Genomic DNA, 24365 nt, shown 5'->3' on the forward strand with positions numbered 1-24365 from the left:
GATCAGTATTAATTAATAGCTAAAGACATTGTGTTTTTTGTGTGGAAATATCGGAAGGGTAATGCGATCTGGATTCCTATAATTATAGGCTCCCGTGTCAGGTGTTTATTAAATGTTCAATACGAGGCGGTTAAGATGTCAGGAAATGAATCAGGCAAATTTGTAAGTCAAGTGAGGCAGGCGTTAATAAATCTTTTTACAAAGACCTTGGCTTTTGTTTTACTTTGTGACCTGCCTGTATATTTGCATGCATTATGCCAAACTTTAGGGCACATAAACAGCAGCAGTCAGAGTGCAGATGGGCAGGAGGCCAGTTTCAAGGCAGGATGATTCACGACTGGCTTTACACTAAATACCATATTAACCTATTTTACTTCATGTAGAAATGCTTGACAGTTATTTTAGCACGAAGCAGTATTTCAAATTTTGCAATAAAATGCAAGTTTTGCAATGTGCCAGATGCATTATTGATTTATACAAAAAATATGTATAAACTACAGGCTGCTGACATCGACAAACAGACTAAATTAAGATTTCAACTTTTTTATACAGTTATTAGGCCGTTGGGGTTGGCAGGATTTAATTACTGCAGGAATAAAAATTGTCCAATCTAAATCCTATTGAGAGGGGGGTGGGGGTGGGGTGGGAGGGGGGAGTCATATTATTTTGTGCTTTTCAAGTGCTTCAGTGCTGCAAAACTTTATCTTTGAGCCAGTGGACGGCCCCCGTCTCTTTATCCTTTATCTTCCTGTTTTTCTAGCTTGTACTGGAAATTACCAGTCCTCCTCTCCAAACGCTCCATAACCAAACTATGAATAATGCATCGGTTTGGCATGGGAGCAGCAACAGACACCCTTGTTCCTGACTAAACGGGCCTGTCATAACTGTGACGTTATCAAAAGACCTATAGCTACAGGCATGAATTATTAAAAAATCTATTGCCCTCAAAGGTTTAACGGCAATAATAATAATAATAATAATGATAATAATAATAATAATAATAATAACATTGACAATTTGTTGTGTTAAAGGCCAATTAAGATTGTAAAAATAATGTCAACTCGTTAAAGAAACTTTAGTTAATTTATTATAGGAACGAAAAACATTTTGTTTAGGTGGATTCACGTTTCACATGTGATGGAAAAAAGTAAAACAATTTCATGAATATTCTTCTTTTTTTTCTTTTTTTTTTAGAAACCCGTGCCTCAGGTAAGTTCACTTTCACTGTTATAAAAACATCAAAATTACATACAGAAAGCACATGATTTTTTTAATACACGGAAATAAAGTAGAATACAAAATGAACAAATTCCCCACAAGGCATTCATAAAGCCACTAAATAATAAAAATAATGCATGTTTCTTGTGTATAAACATATTTTACACGTGCCCGTACCGGTTTGCATACAGTCCTCGTGTTACTGTCATTTGTTCACTGTGGTTAAGATGGCATCATATGTGACATAATGCTCTCCTTTAAAAGGGGACAAATCACCACCTCGCAAATACTAGATCGGGTTATCCTGAAAAAAGAGTTCAGCATACACATATATTATAATCTCACATTTCTGGTGTGTGTGTCGCCCAGTTTCACCTTTACCAGAGGAGGTCCAAACAAGGTCAAATAGGCCAAACATTCAAGTGAGAGTTGCCCTTCCTCAGAGAGAGGGGAAGGGGGGGGGAGGAAAGAGGGAGGAGAAGGGGGAGAGATGGCTCACATCACGTCATCCGTGAAGACAAACTCATGCAAACACTGCTGAGGCATTTTGGATTTTGGACAAGAAACAGAAAAAGGAGAAACACTTGGAATATTGTCCCTTTTTTGTCTCTATTTTGTCAAAGAATTCCCGCTCTGTCCTTTTACAGAGAAAGTGTTTTTGAAATATAACGAGGCCAGCCTCTATATTGGTTCAAAATGAAATCATAACAATAATAATATAATATTAAAACAGAACAAAACAACTGCAGAATGGTTCGCCTTGTTTGACAAAGTATCGACCGTCCCAGCTGCATCCTCCTGCTCCTCCTCCTCCTCCTCCTCAGCCTTGTGGCTGCACTGAAGGATCCTGCGTAGCCTTGCTATCCATCCCAAACGCCTCTTTTTGGCGTCCATAGGCTATCACGTCACAGTCTTTTTTTTTCATTGTCTTTTCTTTATCTCATAAATAGCCTATATTTTATAGTTATACTCGTCGTCCTTCATTTAAAAAAAGAAAACATAAATATCGTCCTTGGATAATTTTTTCTCACTTTGTCCTTGGGTTTTTTCCACTTTGTAAGCGTTTATGTTCAGTGTCTCTCAGTTGCGACGGTGCGCCACATACTGCGCGCGCGACTCGTGTCCACGTGTCTCCCTGGCGTCACAGTCCCAGCGCGGCCGTGTGCTTTTTGGCCTTCAGTCTCAGGTCGGCGATGCTGGAGTTCTTGCTGGTGTTCTTGGCGGCGGCGGCGGCGGCCACAACGGAGGCCGCGGAGGCGGACTCAGCCGCGAGCGTCGCCAGGGGCAACCCGAAAGGCGGCGCGGGGAACATCATGTAGGGCGCGTGCGCCGCCAGGTGAGAGTGCAGGTGATGCTGAGCGTGGGCCACGGCGCTGTCCAGCTGCAGTTGCGCCTGCACCTGAAAGGAGAAGGGCGGCACGTTGCAATGACTGTCCTACGGGACGGGACGCACGGATGGGGAGAAAAGGGGGAGAACATGCGTTAACTTTGTCTGAAGGGTAATTTCACTAGTGAGACTGTTGTAGATGAAGTGGTTCAACTATTAATTATACACTTCTGGGAAGTGACAGGGTGGCCTAGTGGTTACAGAGGCCTTCCTACAGCCGAATTCCAGGGTTCAAATACCCCAGCTTTTCTATTTAAAGTGTCACTGAACAATTTCACTGGCTGGCGTGTTGGTTACTGGAACTGTTGTGGATCAGAAGTCAAATTTGAGTTTTCATTTGGACATCAATAGCATAAAATTTCACTTCAAACTTCCATTGCCTTTGGGAGTCTTGGACCTTTGCCTATAATACAAAGCCAGACCATGCCAGTGGTGCTCAAAGTGAGTGGACTTCACTAAAATTAAATGCAACATTATGCACATTAATTACTTTTCTATCCAGGCTATCACCACTGTACTGTTCCCCACATACAGGCGCACAATTCGCTACTATTCCACCAACAACAAATTAATCTTATAATCAATATCAGACGATATTATTGCATGTGAGTTTGATAGAGGTAAGAAAACGTCCATTAACTCCTGCTCCGCTATTTACAACCATTAAAGCAGCAGGCCTACTAATAGATTTGCTTGCTCCAGTGAAGAAGAAGAAAAAAAGCAAACGATCCATAGAACAATAGAGGGAATTTTCCAATTAGGCTCTACAGGCCTCGCTGTGTTGGCACAGTGTTTTTGTCAGTGTGGTAATAAGAGTTTAGTTACCCCCTACATTGGAACTGGAGTCTCTGCATAGCACTCGGGCAGAGCCTGTGCCAAGACGGCAGTCCGGGGATTGGTCTGGTTTTAAGACTAGACGCTTCAAAGTAACTTGCCTGTTGGAATGGCATCCGTAAAGCCCCCACGTTGACATATGGCGCTACACGACAAGCTTCAAACTGATTCGCTGCTCCAATCAGGACTCCTAAAAAGAAGAAGAGGAGGAGGAGGAGGAGGAGGAGGGAAAAAAACAGATGATAGCCTAATTGTGAGGAGAATATTCAAAACCACAAAGAGTAAACTTGTAGGACTGAATAACGAGCAGTAAGCTGATTTGTCGAAGTAAACTTTAATAACATCCAAGATAAACACTCACTAAAGAAATCACAGTGCTTTTGATGGCATAATTAACTGAAAATTAGACGACCTGAATTGTAACAGTGTGTTAAGATGACGGAGGTTGCATGCCTTTGAGCGTGTAGTTGCCTCAGAATAGAATAGAATAGAACAGAATAGAATAGAATAGAGTAGAAATAAGCCTACAGTTTTGTTTTCGTGCTTGCATGCAGGATAAAAGCGTACCTTTATGTAACTGGTTCTCCTGCTTTCTGCACTTGGCTCTTCTATTTTGGAACCAAACCTGCAGGGACAGAAATTAATTAGAGACCTACTGATTGGCAGCTGCTTGTGAGGCCATGTGTAATTCCTCTCAAAGTGACAACAACCGCAGAAAAACAATATCCCCGAGGAGCACTGAAATATTAATGACACTGCTTAACCCCAGATTTTAATTATTACATTTAGTCTACAACAAGGGAGAGTGGGGGGTTGGAGCAGAGAGACAGTGGAGCAAAAAAAGGGATTAAAATCTTATTGGGGGAATAGAAACACCCTTGTTGGAAATTGTGCAGGACTATTGGACTATAATAAATAACCTTGTCAGCGTTGGTTTCATCTTTCTATAGATTAGTGTCCCCGAAGAGTTGAATGGACTCTCAGATATCGAATAGCAGCATTAGGGTTTTGGACATCAGAGCAAGGCGATCTGAGAGCATCTCCCTCTTTCTCTTTCCATCTCCCTCTCATTAAATGACCGCTGAAATTAATTACCCTTATCTGCAGAAAATCCATGTCAGTGAAACGCTTAAATGGCTCGCAGTTTTGTCTAATCACCGCCATAACACGCACTTGCACAAAACCCCGCTTCAAAGACATGCTGCACTTCTCTTTTTCCTTCTGTTGAAATCGACAAGCGTCAATTTCAGAGAACCCGCCTTGGAACACAGATTAAACGATTTATTCTACTATGATAATCTGCTTTGAATCTCCCAGACAAAGCTCGGGATAAATTAGCCCACAATACAACACGTCAATCTGCAATCATCCCTTACATTATGTCCATACATAGGCTGCACAGTGAAAGCATGATTGAAATATTATATTGATTTGGCTGTCAGCTGGCTTCATTTATTGACCACAGTGTATGTCAATCGGAAATCCTTTTGTGCACGCTTCAGGTATAATTTATCGCGATGATAAAAGCAAATTGCTCTGCTGTTATTGATTGAGGCGGAATTAAAAAAAACTAAAATAAATGTGTGGTCTGCGGATGCAACCGGTCAGATATAATGTTCTAACAGAGAGAGGGGGAGAGAGAGAGCTGTTCTTGATTTGGATAGAAAATAATACATAATTTATGCAAATCCCCGAGCTGTGCTCCTTGTTCGGGACACAATACGCCTTATTGGTGAGATTCCAGTTCAGGCCGGGAGAGCCTTGCAAAAAAGCTGGCTTTAACTTTTTTTTTTTCTGGGGGGGCTGTAGGGTGAGTTTGGGATCTTTTGGGCCCCTTTTTATGATTTTTTTTTCTTTCCAGAAAGACCGCCATATTCAATATGGAGACACATGCTTCGTCCTCCCCTGAGCCGGGGCACACGGGATAAAAGAGTCTGGAATAAGATATTATAGGGTTTTGATAAATCAGATGAGATGAGTTGTCTATATATGTTCATTGTCCCCTGCTCCCGTTACACAAGACATGTCTGAGCCCCCCACCCCATCCCACCCTCCCTGACTGACTGACTGACTGACTGACTGAGACCTTTCTGCGCAGATGGTCTTTACCCCTGAAAAACGACAGCAGCACTGACAGACAGGGCCTTGGTAACATACACCCAGGAACTCAAGGCAAATATTTGTATGCTTATTTGTCGCGGTGGATTTGGGCAACAAAGATTTAAACGAGTCTCGTGACACAGATAAAACAGGGCCTAATTGAGACCATTAACATAGGCTACATTAAATCATCAAAACATGCTGTGAAAAAAAATAAGAATAAAAATAACAGAAACTATAATTTGACGGTGAACTCTTACTTCAATAAAATCGTTTTTTAGATGAATTACAACTTTTTAAACACATCTCAGCCACAGGGTTTCTCTGAACCTTTTCACACATGTACACGCATGGCCTCCTGAGGTCCAGCACAGGTAAGTGTTTATCTGCATGTGCACCTTTAACTTCTATTCAAATTCTATTCAAAATATTGCCATCTTCAAACAGTATTTATGGATAATATCAAGCTCATTATAACAAAAATCAATTAAGATATTATGAAAATATTTCCTGTGCATTTCCTATTATTATTATTATTATTATTATTATTATTATTATTATTATTATTATTATTATTATTATTATTATTATTTCAATTTTAGCATTTGGGTCACCCTCTTATCCACTGTTTTTGAGGACAGAACATAACATGACGGTGGAATTATGAGTGAATATGTGTTTATGACAATAAGATGGCAATAAGGGTGATTATTCATTTTTATATTTATCATTGTACATTTAAATTGAAGACAGGGTCCAGACGGGTAACTTAATATAACCAAATATGTCTTTTATGCTGCTCCACTTTCTATTATTATTATCGCTAGTAGTAGTATGGTTTTTTCCCCCCCTAATTCCGGTTCTGGATGTCCCCACCTGCACTCGGGCCTCCGACAGTCCCAGTCGCTGGCTCAGCTCCTCCCGCATGAAGGCGTCCGGGTAGTGGGTCTCGTCGAAGAGCCGCTCCAGCTCGTTGAGCTGCTCTAACGTGAAGTTAGTCCGACTTCTTCTCTGTTTGATTTTAGTCTGTGACTCGTCCTCGATAGGCTTCGAGTCCTCTTTCCTTTCTTTCACGTCCGTGTTGCCTGCGTTTCAGACGAGAAAAACATCAACATCAGTGATGTACTGTGACCCCCAGTCCATGATTATTAGTACTGGCCTTCATCCTCACATATTCAATAAGCTTTCAATAGGTTTTTACTACTTAGGCTTAATTCTTAGAGCCTACATCTCGTATAACTTAAAACATATTTTGATGGGTTCTTTCCATACAGTAAAAATAAACCAGACAAAGTGTGCAAACTCTGTACCTCACATTAAATGCTAGAAGAGCTGAAATAATGTGCACTACAGCCATGATTATGGCTACTAAAAATACAAACACACACACGCCTACACAAGAAAGGGAGAAATTAATATCGACCTAGACAAAATTGAAGCCTATCATTGAGTGATAAGAAAGAAAGACATGCCCTTCCAACCCTCAAATATCACACAGCTATCAGACCTCGGATGTTTTGTAGAGCTACATAAAGCTCTTTAATTATTAAGTGCTTATAAATATGCAACGCTTTGCCCACTGTTGGATGTCTGATACATGCTTGTCGCAGTTCCGTTTTGAACCATGCTGCCCATGACGACCAGATGTCATTTTTACAAGCCCACACAGCTTTAAGACGACCTGTCCTATGTGTTGTCATATTTTAGCCAGGTCTGTTTTTTTTTTGTTTTTTTTTTTAATAATGTTAAGGATGCACAGGACAGCTAAACGTCCAGCTTTATTTTTCTTAAAATGTGAAAAATAAAATAATTTGGAATGGGTATGTATGATAGCATCAAACATAAAAAACAACTATTGTTATTTAATTTAAAATTTCCTGGTTAAAGTATTAATTCATGCTTCCGCAAATCCCTTAATTTCTTCTTCTTTTTTTTTTTTTTTTTGAATTGCTATTAGTTTCGTCATTACATTGAATTAAAACGCCTGGATCACTGAGGACAGCCAAGGAAAAACAGTCCTGCACTGCCTATTAGGCATGTATAATATGTGCTCATCAGATTTGTATTCAGCCCATCCACTATTGCACCCGATGATGTGCTTTCACACCTAAAAACACACATGTATCCAGTATAATATCCAGGCTACAAAAAATGCCAGGAGCTGCTTTCCAGCTCTCATGTGCAGTGATGTCAGCTGTTTATTACGATCGCTTTTCGTTAAACATTATTATTATTTTTAAAAAGATTGCTGAGATAGCCAGTAACAGCTTCTTGAATGAAAATAAGCCACAGCTAAATTGTTATTTAAGCTTCAAATCAAGGCTAATAATATTTTTTTCAATTAAAACTTCAGGTAAATCAAGGGCCACAACGCTCCTACAACACTTTTATAACTTTGCCATATAAAACATGTAAGTGAGATCGGACTAATCAATCATATTATAGAAGATATTAGTGTGCCACAGGAGGCCTTGTTGTTTATCATACTTCTGGGCTATGTAGGCCCTTTCTGATGCTCTGGATCAATGAATTGAAACTTTTAAAATGTGCCACAGCGAGACGTTATTAGGCTGCAAGCATCTATTAGAATAGAAATGTTTTGAGCTGTAATGTTTGGTATAAGGAGAGTGATTTTGACCGTGCATAAGGGAAACAACTATCATGAATAAAAATAAATGATACTTTTAGAAAGCATCAGTTCATTATTTACTCTCTTACAAAGCTTTATCCTCCTGTAACTTACACCTAGATGGATACAAACGAGCTATTAAATTGTGGAGAAAGTCATCATCAGCCAAATTAAAGATGTTTTAACTCTGTTTCGCAAATTAAAGCGATCAGTGAATGAGGTTTGATCACTCCTGGACTCTATTGCTACTCTTTTAGTCTATCTATCCTCAAGACAAGCCTGTTTATAGACTGTGTGTACAGTAGAACATGCACTCCTACCGTCAATGAGTTTGGGGCTCCCGGCGTCCCTGATTCTTTCCGGGCCGAGCATGTCCGTTTCCCTGCCCGGCGAGAGCGCAACGTTCCGGGTTGCTGCGGCCGCCTCTTCTCGGCTCCCCGGCTCCGCGGATAAACCCTCCCTGCTCCCTGCTCGCGTCGACCCGGTCTCCAACACCTCCCTGTAGGTTATCACTTCCTTCTTCTCCTTCACTTTTTGATCGAAAGACTTAGACACGAAAGCGGTGAGCTCTTCCATCACTGCCTTCTCTCCTCTTAAAAAAAAACACACACACACACACACCTCTCACACACACTCTCCCTTTGCTCCACGACAGCTTAAGACATCAATGGTGTGGCTCGTTTTAAAGTCGACCCCTTGAAAATGATACGAGAGTGATGCTGCCAACTCTGGAAGAAGAAGGTAAAAAATATATAAAGATATATCTTCTCAGCCAATTCCTCCTCCTTTGGTAGCGGAGTTGGGAACCTGCTGGTGATCCTCTATTGAAGTCACAGTATTTATACTTTGCGGCGCCTTGCCCCCTTGATCCGTGCAAATTACCTCCCCTCAGGATGCCGGGATGAGCCCCCCTTCCCCTTCACTGATACGAGAGAGAGAGAGAGAGGAGAGGAGTAAAAAAACATTAAGCAGCGCCGCCGCTATTGGCCATTAATCCGAGATTGACAAGAAGGACTAATTAATTTAATTAAGCGCTCATTCGCTGCTATTGTCCTGAGTTAGTTTTTTAAACACCCGGGAGAATGTCATGGATCTCTCTCTCTCTCTCTCTCTCTCTCTCTCTCTCTCTCTCTCTCTCTCTCTCTCTCTCTCTCTCTCTCCCTCTCTCTCTCTCTCTCTCTCTGCAGGGGTGTGGCTTAAAAAAAATCTGAAAATGACAAGAGAGAGGGAAGCACATGGATGAGGAGTCCTTCCTCAGTATATCTCTGTGATCTGGGGAGGAAATAAGACACAACGATGACACGGAGAAAAAGAGGTAAAAGCGGACCAGCTGGGATGCCGAGAGGAGCAAGCACTCATACAAGCAGCTTTAGAGGGAGGCTCAAGTCAACATATTTGGCTTCAACCCCCAGTTGCATACAGTTGGCTGTAGGCCTGGTCAGTTTATACCCAAGTTTTCGGCGTGTTTCTGTGTTTGTCGCTTTTGATTTGAACTGGAATATCACAGCAAAAATAAAAAAAAAAGATTAAGAAATAATAATAATAATTTTTAAAAAAGTGTCAATGTGATGAAAAAAATTGAAGCAATTTGCAGCAGCCATGACTTTTTCTTCCAATAATAATAAAAAATCAAATTTTGTTGTTATTATTATTATTGTTATTATTATTATTATTATTATTATTATTATTATTGTTATTATTATTATTATTATTATTAGTAGTAGTAGTAGTAGTAGTAATAGTAGTAGTAGTAGTAGTGATAGTAGTAGTTGTAGCCTACTTGTAGTATTAATATTATAGCTGTTTTTGCACATGCATGACAATAGGATATTAAAATGAAATAAAACATATGAATAGACAGAAGCCTGACATGAATGTTTTGAGAACCCTGCAGACAAATTATTCACTACTTCTACGCTATCTAGCGTTGGTTTATGTTTCTAATCAGCAATTATGTATTTTAATATTGATTCTCAGTGGACTTTTTTTTTTAAGCCATTAGGATGTTAAATAGCAGCTAAACGTTTAATTATAGTGCCTCTTGCGATGCGTTGCCATTGGGCTCACTAATTAACGTTTTCAACTCGCTCTTTTTTCCCGCTGAAATCATCGCCTATATTTGCAAAAATAAATAAACAATAGTTCACTTGCGGTGAAGGTAAGTGAATGCCGCGGAGAGATAGCAATTAAGTGAGGACAGAAGGCAACACATATATATATATTTATAGCCAGACAAGAAACAAGATACGGCGGGATTTTGAAAACGTCGGGATGAATTTGATGCAAAATTAAGCGTGTTTATTGATAATCTATATAAAGCCCCATTTCCACACAAGGGCTCTAACAATCCCCCTAATTAAATATTAACGGTGTTTCAGATTGAACCTTAGGCATTAATTACTATTATTTCTGCTGCATCTGAAAGCAGGATGAATTCCTAATCGCAGTGATACAGTAAGCATGCCTCAGTAAGCATTTATTTGTAGTGAAAACCCCCATTAACTTGTTCCAGCCATTCCTGTGCTCGTTGTTGATTCATTCACGCACGCATGTTGTCAGGAATACAGTGGTCGTTCCACCTATAGTCTCCCCGTGTGTTTTTGAATTTCTTGTAGTAATTCTTTATTCTAATTTACTGAAAATTGTTTAGATGCTCCATCTGACCTCCACGGTCTGTAATACAATATCATCTGAGAGGATGAGCACATGCAAATCATCATTGACAGACCTACAACTCTCACACGTATTTACTTATGTTACGATTCTTGGTGTATGTCATATTGTCAGATCCAAAAAAATGAGTCGCCCAGACTGTTGATATACATGAATAAACATTATGCTTCTTGATTTGGAATATTTGAAATTAAGTGGAGACTGGAAAAGGCACAGGCAACATAACTTTTAAAGATGACGAGTGAAAAAAACAAGCTGTTGCTCCATTAATTGACCCCATGTTTGTGGATTTATGAAAGTGTCAAAAATGGCCACACTGGACGAAGCATAATCTTAAAATGTTCAATTTTGACAAAGCTTCTTATCCTTAAACACATCTGTTGTGAGATAACACAAATATAATTCTTAGTTTTTTACTCGTTTAATAAAGATGCAATCTTATATCTTGCAGATCGCGTACAAATAAAATATATTTAAGGCTTAGCTATATATTAATGTTGGTTTATCTTCATATTAATTGTGAAATTAACTGTGCTAAAAACGTGGCTAAATGAGTTCTGCAGAATTTTTAGGTTGCACTAAACTAGGAGATATAATTTATGATAAATCATCAGAAACAATAATATTACCGGAGAACAGTCACACTATCGATTGCTCTGTGTTTGATTCTGTTGTCTGGATTCGATCGATGCTTCCCGGTTTGACGAGTAGAGTCTTCCTGTGCACTGCATGGTTGTTGTGTGAAGCCCAACAACGATTTAAAGGTGAGGAGCGGGATTTTCCATTTTAAGACAATTTATGCTTTTCTTTCAACGTTTTGGGCTATCATGTAATGTACGCAGTCTACAGTGTGAGACATGTTTACTGTTAAGCAGCTAAAAGGCTTTAGTCGAATAAAGAACTACAGCATAACGTTAATTCAGTTAGCACAGCTAGCTTGCTAACTAGCCTCCACAAAAACGTATTTTTTTGTTTATCTCTTTTATAATGGCGGCATGTGCGACAGCAATGTTTTCACAGGAGTTATGGTGTTTAAAATTACACAAGTGTCTTTCCTTCATGTAGTTGCGCTGCTACGCTACATGATGTATTAGCTGGCTAACGTTACACATTCAAATCCATTTCCAGACTTCTGTGGTCAGAGAAGCCACATTAATACAACCGTGTTTGTATGAAAAATGTAGAAAAATGTACTGTTGGCTTTCTTAACTTGTTGTCTATGTTCACCTCGATTCTCGAGGTTTAGTCGTGTGTCAAAATGTCGCTGTAAGTTGTCAAGAGAAACATTTGCTTATCAGTAACCACTCTTATGTTTTCTCAGCTGACAGTCAGCCAGCCAGCATGGGTCGGCGCTCGTCTGACAGTGACGATGACAGTCGGAGCAGGAGGAAGAAAAAACAGCGTCGCCGTTCATCCTCCTCTTCCTCCTCCTCGTCCTCATCCTCCGGTAGCAGGGTGACCAGCAGCCGGAGCCGCAGGTCCAGTCGCCGGAGCCGTTCACGATCCAGAGACAGGGACAGAGAGAGGGACAGGAGGTGAGGCTGCACAAGATCTGATAAGATAAGACTTTAATGATTCCCAGAGGGGAAATTCGCATGTTACAGCAGTGCAGGAAACAAGGAAAACAGATAAGAACTAGGAGTAATAAACACAAAAAAATAAAAAAAAATCAAGTAAATGGAATTCAGTCTATATATATTATAAACATTATACTCATTACAATATTTGTGGGATGTAAATAGAAAAGTTGTGCAAAATATGTGCAGAAGTAATGGTTCTGGTAGATGTAGCTATAGATATACAGTGTATGTATGTTAGATAGGTGAGGTAATAAATACAAAATGAATTAAATATGCAGTAGTGTTACATACATATCTCACTCACCTGAATGAGAGAGTGTGCCCAAACCTCCGACCAGCATCATACATACACATCCACATATGTATATACATACATATATACACGCTTATACTGTACATACATATACATAGGATGGAGGAGTGTATAGGGTGGGATGGAGATGGTGGTGGTGGGCCTTCACAGCTGTTTAAATTGTATCCTTCCTAATAAGAGGTAGCAGGGTGAATCAGTAGCACTTTATCCTGCTGAAGTGTCCCTGAGCAAGACACTGGATGTTTTTCACCTCTAGGGGCACTGCTCTGGTTGTTGATGCTGCACTTTGACCTACCTATAGAGGAGAGGATGTGAGAATTGCTATGGGGGCCCAGGTCTATCCATCTTAAATGGCAGTGGCAGAAGTGAAGCAGAGGTTGGAAATATGTTGGTGCTTTCTTGTCTTCTCCTGCAGCCTTGTGATGGTACCTGTGGATTGCTTCCTTTCTAAAACTTTGGAGACTTATAAATATGGCTTCTGTGTTTATGGAGATCTAACACCAACCATCTGACTTACAAGCTACGCCAATTAAACAATAGTTTTCATTCCAAGAGTCTGATTTCTCAGCAGACTTGTCATAGTAGGAAAGGCACAGGTGTTCCTTATAACATTAACGAAGGCTCTTATATTCAAGTGTCCCAGTGAGCCATGATGATGTGACAGTGAGCCAGTATGCTCAGCCATCATTAATTGTATTATTTACAGCTGTGCTTTTCCTACTGTGACCTGTCAAAATGTGTTGTCTTTTGTCATAAAGGCCCAGCTCTAGTCGAGTTCTCACCATGTCACTGGTTGCATTAGTCTAAACTGATACAAACTATCAGAACTAATTCTGATATCAGTTTTAAGACACATTATCAGTATTGGTCAGTTATTGAAGTAGTATTTATGAGACGTTTTTGCATTTTCAACCTAATATATAAACATACATATTAATCTTGGGCAATGGGAAAATATTGGAGATAGTTTTTTATTGACTTTCTTTCTGATGAAAATACATAGAAATTTAGGATAAGCATGGCTGTTTAGATGGTTAATTTCGTGTCTAGTCTGTTTCAGAAAATGAATAAAATATGAGACAAAATATCACACTTTCTTATTTATCCACTGCTGATCAAGGAGGTTCAGTAATAATCAAACATCTTTACAAGTGGTTGGACCTGGTCTCCTCCATCCACCCTCCATCCATCCATCTATCCATCCTTCCGCAGATGCCACTGGCTGTGTGGGGCTGTTCAGACAAGGCCAGTTGATGGTAATTATTTATGAGGCTTGGTCAAGGTCCATTACTGCTGATGGGAAGTCATTGCCTGTCTGTACAAGGTGGGGCTGGGTGGGCAGTGTAAACCCCGGGACCACAGTCCCTCATCTATTAGCCAATACATTTTGATCAATTAACCAAGACCTTGTGTGTGTGTGTGTGTTTGAAACTAGCTCCTTTTAATATGTGTACATGAAGCAGTGCACTCACTCTGTAGCATTTTCAACCTGGTAGCAAAGCAGAGAATGAGTGTGTTTGAGTGAACAAGAGATACAACTTGTTATATGTTGTATTCATGTGAAAGGTTTCTGTATTAGTGTGCGCAAACCAGCAATCCCTATTCACATTTGTTTGAGCTGTTTTTTGTTTTTCTTTTATGGCACAATTAATTGTATGACTTTGTGTAGATAATTGCGATTAATTGCAAATTAATCACACATTTTTTTATCTGTTCAATTTACTGTAAAGTGACAAGTGTTAATACTCTTATAAACATTGGAGTGGACCATATATGCTTGCTTTATGCAAATGTGTGCATTTATTGTTGTAAATCAATTAACAACACAAAATAATGACAAAGATTGTCAGAAACCTTCACAGGTACAGCATTTAGCTTTTTAAAAATATGCTCAAATCATAACTAATGGCAAACTCAAGCTCAACAGGCAACAGAATGGCACATTGGTCAGCTAAATTTTCCATTACTTCAATACTGATTAAAGATCACTCACTGGATCCCTTGCTTCAAAAGCAAATCACACAATGTAATTGTGTCCAACCTCACATGGGGAAAAATAAAGGCTCATAAAAACATCCCCTTGTGCTATGGGATGAAAACAGAATAATACAAAATAAAACAAAGTGAGCAGGAGACAGTGGAAAGGGAGTATAAGAAAGAAAATTACTTTTGCTCTTTGGTCATCATACAAGTTGTGTATCTTTCGATATGGTGGTTGCTCTTGATTGCAATTCAAGTGCAGTTGTTGGATGCGATCCGTATAATTTTGATGCTGACCCTTGTCCACCACAATGTCAATTGGCCTGCAAGCTGTAGCTACCCATTTAGCTATTGCTGTTGAAAGCCTGCTGCTTGTAGGTTTGTCCATGAGTTTCCCTCACACACTATCAAGCGCGGTTTGCTGCAAATGGGATTGTTCGGGGCTAACAAGGCTGCCTGCATTAGCATTAGCTGTGTGCTTCACTAACAAATAGTATTTAAGACTAGATGTACTCAGGTGGTAACTCAGTTCACATCAACAGTAACTACAAATAACTTTGGTCTCAACAGACCCATCTGACAGGGCTTTGAAAGTGAATTTGCCATTCTAAATACTTTTTTCTTTATCCATCCTTCCTTGCTAGTTGCCATCCGACTTAATGCTAGAGGGCTAAACTACACGTGAGGCAAGGGGTCATCATAACAGATTCTTCTTCTTCATCTTCGTCTTCTTTGTCTTCTTCATCTTCTTCTTCTTGTTTTATTGTGGTTGGCATCCAGCTTATTGGTGCATTACCACCATCTTCCGCTCTGGAGTGTGGATTAAGACAATAGATTTATGATCTAAATCTAAATAACCTGCATTAACAGCGTCAAAAAACTAGTGGCACGCGTTATTATCACGTTAACTTTGACAGCCCTAGTTTTTTTTTTTATATTACCTTTGCACAGACTTCTGTGAAAATGTGTGAGCCAACGCCACCTTCCAAAAAACCCCAGCTCACAACTGTGTGTTTCTACAGTGTAATGTGTGAAGTGCTCGTACCAGGGATGTTGAAGTTATTTCATAAGGCCCTGCTCCTGGGATCCAGCCCTTAGAATACTAATAGATCTTTCCTGCGCTGCTCTAAGTGGTACAAATCTGGTTTGATAGTTCAGCCTCTGTGTTATTTGTATAGCTTTTCCTTTTTCTTCTCTTCTCCTCTGTCTTGCAAGAGCTCCCATAGGACCAAGTATGTTTTTTTTTTTTGTCTGTGTGTGCTAAAAAGATTTGGGTATTTTTGGCTTTGGTGAAACAAAAGAAGAGATTTTAAATAATGAATATTGCTCAAACTGTTTGCGCAGTAGAAGAGGGGGGTTTCTGCATTTACATTCACCCCCATAAATGCCTCCTGCTACATGATATCAATAGGAACGCGGTGTGAGTGGTGTTTGGGAAATAGACGCTACACACACTGCTGTAGCCACATTAAAGAGCAGCAGAGCACCAAAGGGCCCCTGTGGAGGAACTGTAGGGCATCCTGCATGGCTCTGCTGCTCTGGGCTGTAGAAGAGCGTGTTCACTAATGCAAAGTAGCCGTTAGAGCTGATGATAATAGATGAGGTTGTCTGGAACATTAGGACATATTTACTCTTGAAATAAACGGCAAAATAAACTAGAAATCCAGCATTGCAGGAAAGGGGGAATATTTCCAGTGATGGCGTCTGAGCTGCTGTGGATGAACGATCAGTTTGAGTTTGATTTTGGCTCCGTAGATTTCTTTATGGATAGTAAAATAAGAGGAACTATAGAATGAAGCTGAGTGATTATGATACAATTTATGATCCTGATCATTCAGCTTAATATTGTGATCACTATTACTATAAACAAATATTTATTGTCAGTGACTTTCAGAACAAAACAACAAAAAGATTAGTCAAACTGGGCATTCAGAACAAATGAACATGTTTCAGTGTTGCTGATTTGCCAATATCACAAAATGATTAATTGTAGAAACCATGACCCTGCTGCATGATTGATGTTTTGTTTCAAGGATCCTGCCAAAATCGGAATTAAATTTGTATGTTTCTGTCTGTGTGTTCCAGGCGAAGGAGACGTTCCAGCAGCAGTTCGTCCCGCAGTTCATCTCGCAGGAGGAGGAGTCGCAGTGCAGAGAGAGACAAAGGGAGGAGCCACCGCTCATACAAGTCACGCAGCCGAGACAGGAGGTAACACGAGCACCACACACACACACACACACACACGCATACATGTTCACGGCTCATTGTTAAATCTGCACGTTTTTTATTTTTTGTACTTGGTCTTGGATTGAGCAACCATCAACATAAAGCTTTTCTTAAGAGGTGAAGATCTGAAGCAACACAGGGCAGGTTTAAGTTTCATTTTTTCCCCAAGTGGTATAAACACTTTCGATCTTGACGTAATTCATACTTGTCTGCTACACAGTTTTTGATTCAGAATCGCATGTTTCTTAAATTTTAATTGTAGTAATGAGAATAATACATTACCAGATATTTTTATGCACCCACAATGGTCCCACAATATCCAAAAAGTAATCCATTCTGAATAAATTTGTAATAAACAATGAACACTCAAATGTAAGTATGTTTTATATGTACTCAGGAAAAAATTGAGCAGAATAAGTGATGAGACGTAGCTACATCATTTGCGAGTGACAAAAAAAATACAACTCGAAACCCCTGTTAGGTGTGCGTTACAGATTAAAACATGGAATGTCATTGCACACGTTTCTGATTAAAGAAGCAATAAGACTTTTGGAAGTTTACTGCAGTGTAAACAAACACATCGTTTGGTATTTATGTGTTATGTCATCAGATGGAAACACATGGAAAACTGTATTTGGGGTCTGGAGTAGCATTTTGCATGTGTATGTTCCTCTGACTCAGTTTGCCCTGACTGGTTGACATGATATCCATCTCAATGTGGGAGTGTTAATGAAACAGACCCACAGAGACAGCAGGTCATATGCAACACCAGTCCAGTCCTTCCAAAATCTCTTCTGGCAGCAGCTCTGCTTTCACTCATTAATGCAAATATAACATCATTACCCACACATACTTTGTTGAATTATGATTATTATTGGTGTAGCTGACTCCTCTTTGTTTTTTTTGCTAACTTATTCATGCAAGACTAATGTGTACACACCTGCACCACACTTCTCATATACACGCACACACACACACACACACACACATACACACACACATACACACACACACACACACACATACAGCCACAGTCAGTCGTGTATCCCTTTCAGAAACATAAAGGGAAAGTCTCTGCGTGTGGTGGTCCATGTCATTAGCATAGCTAATCTGGTGCTAATGAACCAGTAAACTGTGCTGTTTTTAAATCCCTCGCATACACGCATGGACACACACACGCACACACACACACACACACACATAGTAACATGCACAGATGCACAACTGAAGAAAAGGTTGTCATAATATATGCGCGAGCAAGGCCTTTTGTTTACTTGTGTATGGCTGCGGGGGAGAGCAGAGATCATTTTAATCACAAAGGAAAAAGTGTTAATATCTTCATTACAGAAGTGTCAGGATGAAGGGATGATACAGCAGAGACTTTTTGACATAAGAATGGTCGATGACGCCACGAAACGAATCAGCACTCTCCAACCTAATGGTCACAGAACATTTTGTGGCTTTGGGACAAGCAACACATTTCAGTGTTGAGCTGTGCACTGAAACAATTTATGGAGAGAATTTGGCCAGACTGTTTTCACACATTCTCTCCCCGCTCTCTGTGGTACGGTGGCAGTCACTCACAGCGGCACTGGTGATTAAAACATCAGTCGAAAATGGCATTACTGGTGTGGTGTGAGATGAAAGGTGGAGGGGATTTGGGAGATTTAGAACTACAGTCGATGACATCGGTGTTTACAAACGCTGCTCTGTGATTAGGAGGGTTGCGTTGTGTAATCGGCTTAGCGGTGAGCGAGGAGCAGGTGGGTAGGGCCGGCGGTGGTGGAGGGTTTGTGTGGGTGTGTGTGGTAGGGTGAAGGTGGAGGCGGCGATGGAGGTGGGGATGTGCAAAATGATGGCATTGATGATAAATTTATGCGGTTATGTGATGGCAGCTACAATCTGTGTCTGCAAAACTTGTTGGCGGCCACATGTGTGCTCCTGTTTTAGCAGTAGAACAATTCAATGGAAATCCAGTTATGGCATCTAATGAATTGGACTAACTAAGACAAATCATATAATTATCCTGCCTTCAGTATCTTGAGTGTTTTCTGCAGGACTAGGGGTGATTGTAGTATTATAGTCTTGTACTTTGTGGTGGGATACTGCTAGGGATCAAATTTGAAGAATTTGTGGAATAATCAAGGTTTCATGATTATTGTGCATTAATTTATTTCATGATACTAAAATCACATGAGCATGTTTTGTTTTGAAGAGGGAGCATAAGACACACTTCGCCAAGGATTCTGCAACAGTGGGTTGAACTGCAGCAGTACCAGAGGTAGAGAGGTAGTCTTGGGCTAAAAGTGAATAAGAAAAATGAAAATAAAAAATCCATGCTAAGATGAACTTCGACTGGACATTGCAGTAATGACTTAAGTTGATTTCTAATGTATAAAATATAGTATTTTTAATTATTATTATTAATATAAGATTAAGATGAACTTTATTGATCCCTTTGGCGAAAATTTTACTGATGTAGGTAATAAACTGAAGTGTTTTTATCATCAGCTGTCATCCATGCCTATTTTTAATTCATTTTAAATAATTGTAATTGATTAATTATTAGTTATTAATTCATTTTAATTACTAATTTTACATGTGGCCTGAGAAAATCCTGTCTATTATTGTTTTTTTTGTTGCAGTTTTAGTGAAAATGAAAGAAATAAATTGAGAACATCTCTTAAGCAGGTGTTATTAATCACTAAAATGCAATTAATTAGATCTCATGCTATAGTGCTGGAAGTCTATAAGATTCTAATGTTAGGTTAGTCGTTTACACCTGGCATATTTGCCTACCATACCAGCGTTTACTCAACACATACGGGAGGAAGCAACAGGATGTAAATGGACGCACTGAAACCCTTGAGGGGATTGTGTGTCGTTTTGGTGAGCCTTAATTTATAAATGGTACGATGCTCCTTTTCCTGCTTTGTTGCCGTTGGTTTATGTTGCACTGAAAGCCCGACTCTTAACTCACTGCTACTTCACTGATTGTAAGTGACACTTTTATATTTAACTCTCTACCAACTCGATGTTTCACTAAAGTAATGTTTTTTTAACTTATTACTGAGTGTCTTACCTTCATTTGAGCATGTATAGCTGGATGGTGATCTCGAAGACATTGCATTAAGTTCGAGGTGTTGAATCCTTTAGCAGCAAGTTTTTTTCAGCAAGTTTTACAAATTGGAGATCCATCTTCTTGAACAACCTCCGGGCCATTCTTTATATATCCAAAATACTCGACGATAATCAAATACATTGACGATTTAAAGCATTTGACTGTGTTTTGCTGAATACATGCTTCGATGTTGGGTCCCTCAGCCATTGCCTATATAAGGGGAGTCGCTCTCGTGAAGGCATGTGTAACTTTGCGTACCTAACCTTGTTGCAGCATAGTATTTTAAGCTGGTATATCAGGTTTGTTTTGGTTCCGCAAGAGAACCTCCACCTGCAGTCTGCTAGTTGTCCCTATGGATATTTTTTTAACACAATTGTATCGTTTTTCTTAATTTTCCTCACAGCACAATCATTGTTTGTAGAAAAATAACGTACCATAATGTCTCTTTTTTGAGAGTGAGTACAGAAACATACGGTGTAGCTGAGCCTTTACGGTTATAAAACTGTTCTAAAGCACAGTTAATAGTGAAATTGGTTAGTCGCTCCTAGACACTGCACATTTTGCATCCACTGTGACTGTGGAATGAAAGTGGGCTGGTGTGCACTGTGCACAGGTGCCCTGACTGCCATTAGTCAGAGGAGTGTGTGTGTTTGGATGAGGCTGGCTGAGAGCCTGGCTGATGGATCAGAGGAGGATTGAGTGGACAGGACCTCATGATTGATACGCAGATAGGATATGAGGTGCTGCCTGCCACCCCCACCCCAGCCACACCAACCTGGCACCACCACCAGAATATGAAAGAGAGAGGAGAGACCAAGTGCACCGACCACAGAGAAGAAAGAGAGAGGGGATGAGAAGTTCGAAGAGAATGGAAAAGTGTGGAGAGAGTAGGTTGAGTTAGTGCAGGAGAGCGAGAGAGTGGAGAAGAACCTAAAGGAGGAAAATGAAGAGGAAAGACAAAAGCGAGCACCGGTAGAGAGAACAGATAGGCTTGAGAGTAAGATATTATTCAGAAGAAATGAGAATAATAACGTCTGCATCAGAATATTGTGGGGGGGAAGAATAGGACCATAGTGGGGCCGTCGTGGGTTGAAGGGAGGGAATATTATTACCTTCTTTTCAATCTCTCATGTATAAATAAAAAATAAAGAGATACATGAAATAAGAATAATGCTCTATCATGTGTTTACCATCTATTGTTGCTTCCTCCCTCTCTCTCCTGTCTTTCCCTCTTTCTCCTTTTTTCCTGCCCTCAATCAGAGAAGGGCCAGGTCCCCCAGAGGCAGTCAATCTTGCCCTGAAATGTAAAACAGACAAGAGGAGCAGATTACCTATTTGCCATTAATGTTTATTCCCTTTGATGTGAGCAGGCATATCAGTGTGTGTGTGTGTGTGTGTTGGCGCGTGCAGGCCTGTCTAACTGTGTGCGCACCGGCAAGCGAGCATGTGTGAGGTTGATTGAGCGTATGCATGTATGTGCAGATTTGCGTGGCTGCGTGTTCATGGGGGTGGGGTGTCACGGCCTAGTCCACTGGGGAAGAGCAGAGCGGAGCATGGCAGCAGCAGCGTACAGTGATCTGATGTGTACCCAGTCCAACAAAGACGACACGGCCTCTCATCACAGTTGGATCACAGGCACGTCTTTAGGTGAGCTCACCAGAGCGGTGTAGTGCTGGGCTTTTATGGGTGGCCACAGCAGGGGTTACATGTGTGTGGCTCAGTCAGTCATTCTGTCAGTCCTCCATTTACTTAACCGTTAGCTTTAGACGCATTATTAGAAGACATGGAGGAGTGGCAGGAGTGACAAATCCTCCACTTGACCCATCAAAGAGAAGCTGAGCATTTCGTTCACTGTCGAGTATTCACACACGTGTGTGCATGCACTCACATAGGTGAGCATATACTGCAAGGCACACACAAACGCTTACATTTTCCTCATTAATATTTCAGAGGTGTGTTGAGTTAGCAGGGCAGAGTGCTAGCGTCAGGGTTTAGCCCTGCTAACACTGGAGCGGCTTCATCACTGGGCTGCTGTCATGATTTTAAGGAGAGTGAGACCTCTAATTATCTGTCTTTCCCCCAGAGAAGATAGATAGCAAGCTAAACACACCACCCAGCATGCTAGGCTAGCCAATCAGAGTCAGGATTATCTCAGCCACCCTGGAGCCACAGCTGCCTAGATGAGTTCAGAACTGGTGTTTAGTTAGAGCTAGGGCAAAGGGGAAAGGCACCTTATTTTTAACATTTGTTGTTGGGGGGAAAAAACTTGAAACATAAAGAAGTTTTTCTTTTTAGTTCAGTTTTTATTCATTTTTGTTGATTCTGAGCTTTCAGAAAACACACTTCTAGCTCTATACACTGCAATATTTAAGGTTTAGTGTAATAAAGAAGTTTAAAGGATGTTTTTATTAATAAGCTCCCAGGTTTACATGGTTGTTGTGGTGCCGCTAGAGCTTGGGTTTCGGCCCTGGTTCTAGTCAGTCTCTTACATTGACATACAACATAGGATGTAAGAGTAATATTGAGACACTTAGGGATCCCCTTAGGGACATTCTCTTGTCCTCCTTCAGAGAGGTCAAAGGTCAGGTCTAGCTAGTTTAAAGGCCTTGGTTGGGTCTGGGGACCACAGTGGTTTGAATTAGGACCTTCTGTGTAAACTTAATCAGTTGAAATGTCAAGGGCTAAAACCACCATGTTAAGAGAAGTAAGGTTCTGTTGCATCTTCAGCAGACTGCTCCTGTGTCCAGATGGGCTATTTAACTGTTTAACTCCTGTTTTTAGGCTGAGGCAAGAGGAGTTGCCATTTTGATTGATAAAAATATACCCTTTGAACTCTCTAGTTTTATCAAAGATCAAAATGGTTGTTACCTAATCGTATCAGGGAAGCTGTTTATGACAGCATAGACATTAGCTAAAGGCCTCCCTCTCTGAATATGGCATTTCAGATGTATGGTGCTTTTTACACCCCAGAGACAGAGAACACTTTCTTCTTGAGCGTCCATACACATACACTAGAAAAGTTTTTTTTTATTGATAACAAGCTTATCTCGCAGGTTCACTCTTGTGAGTTTCAAAGCATTGTGATTTCTGATCAGGCACCTCTAGTCCTGGATTTATCTTTTCCTGGCATTGGTCAAGCAGACACTGGTGATTTAATTCAACTTTACTATCTGGTGAAGTATATAGCAGAACAAATAATTTTCTTATTTGACACAAACACTTCCCCAGAAGCCTACAGCTTAACTGTATGGGACACCCTGAAAGTGTATTTGAGGGGGCTAATTATATCCTTTGTAGCAAACAAAATTAATAACTTCCGTAAGAAACGACTAGACCACTCAAATCAAATCTTCAAACTAAATAAACGGTATGCCCCGACCCCCACACCTGAATTATATAAAGAACAATTAGCACTCCAAACAGAATTAAACTTCGACTCAACTTATCAGACAGAGAACCTACTGCATAGGGCTAAGAGTGTCTTTTACAAACATTTTGTAAACATTCGCTTTACAAAGCGAAAAGTCAGGAAAGCTATTAGCAAATCAACTCAGAGGATGAAAGCTAAACAAGTCATCACAAAGATCTGTATGGACAATGACGTCGACGGTGACATTAGATTCGGCCAAAATCAGTGAAACATTTAAAGAATTCATTTCCAGGTTATAATTTTTCAGTTGAGTAAACATCCCACCATTGCCTCAAGACTTAACGAAAAGACTAGAAGAACCGATAACAACAAAGGAAATATCTAAAGCCATATCAGCTATGCAGTCAGGAAAGTCCCCAGGCCCCCAGAAGGCTTTCCGTCTGAATTCTACAAAATATTCTCTCCACAACTCGCCCCTCACCTGACTTGTAGTCTCTCTGAGTCCCTTAGAACTGGTGGCCTCCTGCCAACTTTCAGCCGGGCCGGCACAACCCTCATAGCTAAAAAGGGAAAGGATCCTGATGACTGTGCCTCTTTTAGGCCCATTTCGTTGTTGAATGCAGACGTAAAGATCTTAGCAGAAGTTTCGGCTGGAAGATTAGGAAATGCTCTCCCCACTGTCATAGAAGCGGATCAGACATGATGTGCGTCACCTCTTTAACATACTGTACTCAGCCATGAACAAAACTCCTGAGCGCGTTGTCAATTTGGATACAGACAACTTAATTTTGGTTTTAGAAAAATTTGGATTTGGATTTACTTCCTGGATAAAGTTATTATACACTTCCCCCTTGGCTTCAGTCTTAACATTCGATACACTCATAACCCTTCCATCTCCAGTGTGGACTTGCCAGGGGTGTCCTTTAAGCCCTCT

The 24365-nt window shown here is 40.3% G+C and overlaps 2 protein-coding genes across 5 annotated transcripts in view; one reads left to right on the forward strand and one right to left on the reverse strand.

The window, feature by feature from the left end:
- Positions 1–24365, forward strand: part of rsrc1 (arginine/serine-rich coiled-coil 1) — a 226355-nt gene that overhangs the window by 86966 nt on the left and 115024 nt on the right. For 2 of the 4 annotated variants that reach the window (XM_044354291.1, XM_044354290.1), the window contains 2 exons: positions 12163–12376; positions 16800–16922. In XM_044354291.1, the coding sequence (XP_044210226.1) occupies positions 12163–12376; positions 16800–16922 (337 nt within the window). Of the gene's footprint in view, positions 1–8824; positions 8910–9355; positions 9484–11501; positions 11606–12162; positions 12377–16799; positions 16923–24365 lie in introns of those variants that run through there. The other 2 variants (XM_044354293.1, XM_044354289.1) reach the window with 2 other exon arrangements.
- On the reverse strand, positions 1241–8762 carry shox2 (short stature homeobox 2). Its single transcript, XM_044354295.1, has 5 exons — positions 8489–8762; positions 6416–6624; positions 4007–4064; positions 3541–3629; positions 1241–2653 (listed from the first exon to the last, which is right to left on the reverse strand). Exons 1-5 carry the CDS (start codon positions 8742–8744, stop codon positions 2360–2362), a joined length of 906 nt encoding a protein of 301 aa, XP_044210230.1. The 5' UTR covers positions 8745–8762; the 3' UTR covers positions 1241–2359.

The sequence above is a fragment of the Thunnus albacares genome, chromosome 6, assembly GCF_914725855.1.
Source record: "Thunnus albacares chromosome 6, fThuAlb1.1, whole genome shotgun sequence".
Taxonomy (NCBI): Eukaryota; Metazoa; Chordata; class Actinopteri; order Scombriformes; family Scombridae; genus Thunnus; species Thunnus albacares.

Bases quoted from the DNA above. Each gene is read 5' to 3' on its own strand.
- shox2 (XM_044354295.1), bottom strand. From the start codon at position 8,744: ATGGAAGAGCTCACCGCTTTCGTGTCTAAGTCTTTCGATCAAAAAGTG. The intron at 6,625-8,488 runs GTAGGAGTGCAT...TCTGAAACGCAG, and splicing joins GAGCCCCAAACTCATTGACG to GCAACACGGACGTGAAAGAA. The intron at 3,630-4,006 runs GTACGCTTTTAT...TCTTCTTTTTAG, and splicing joins GGAGAACCAGTTACATAAAG to GAGTCCTGATTGGAGCAGCG.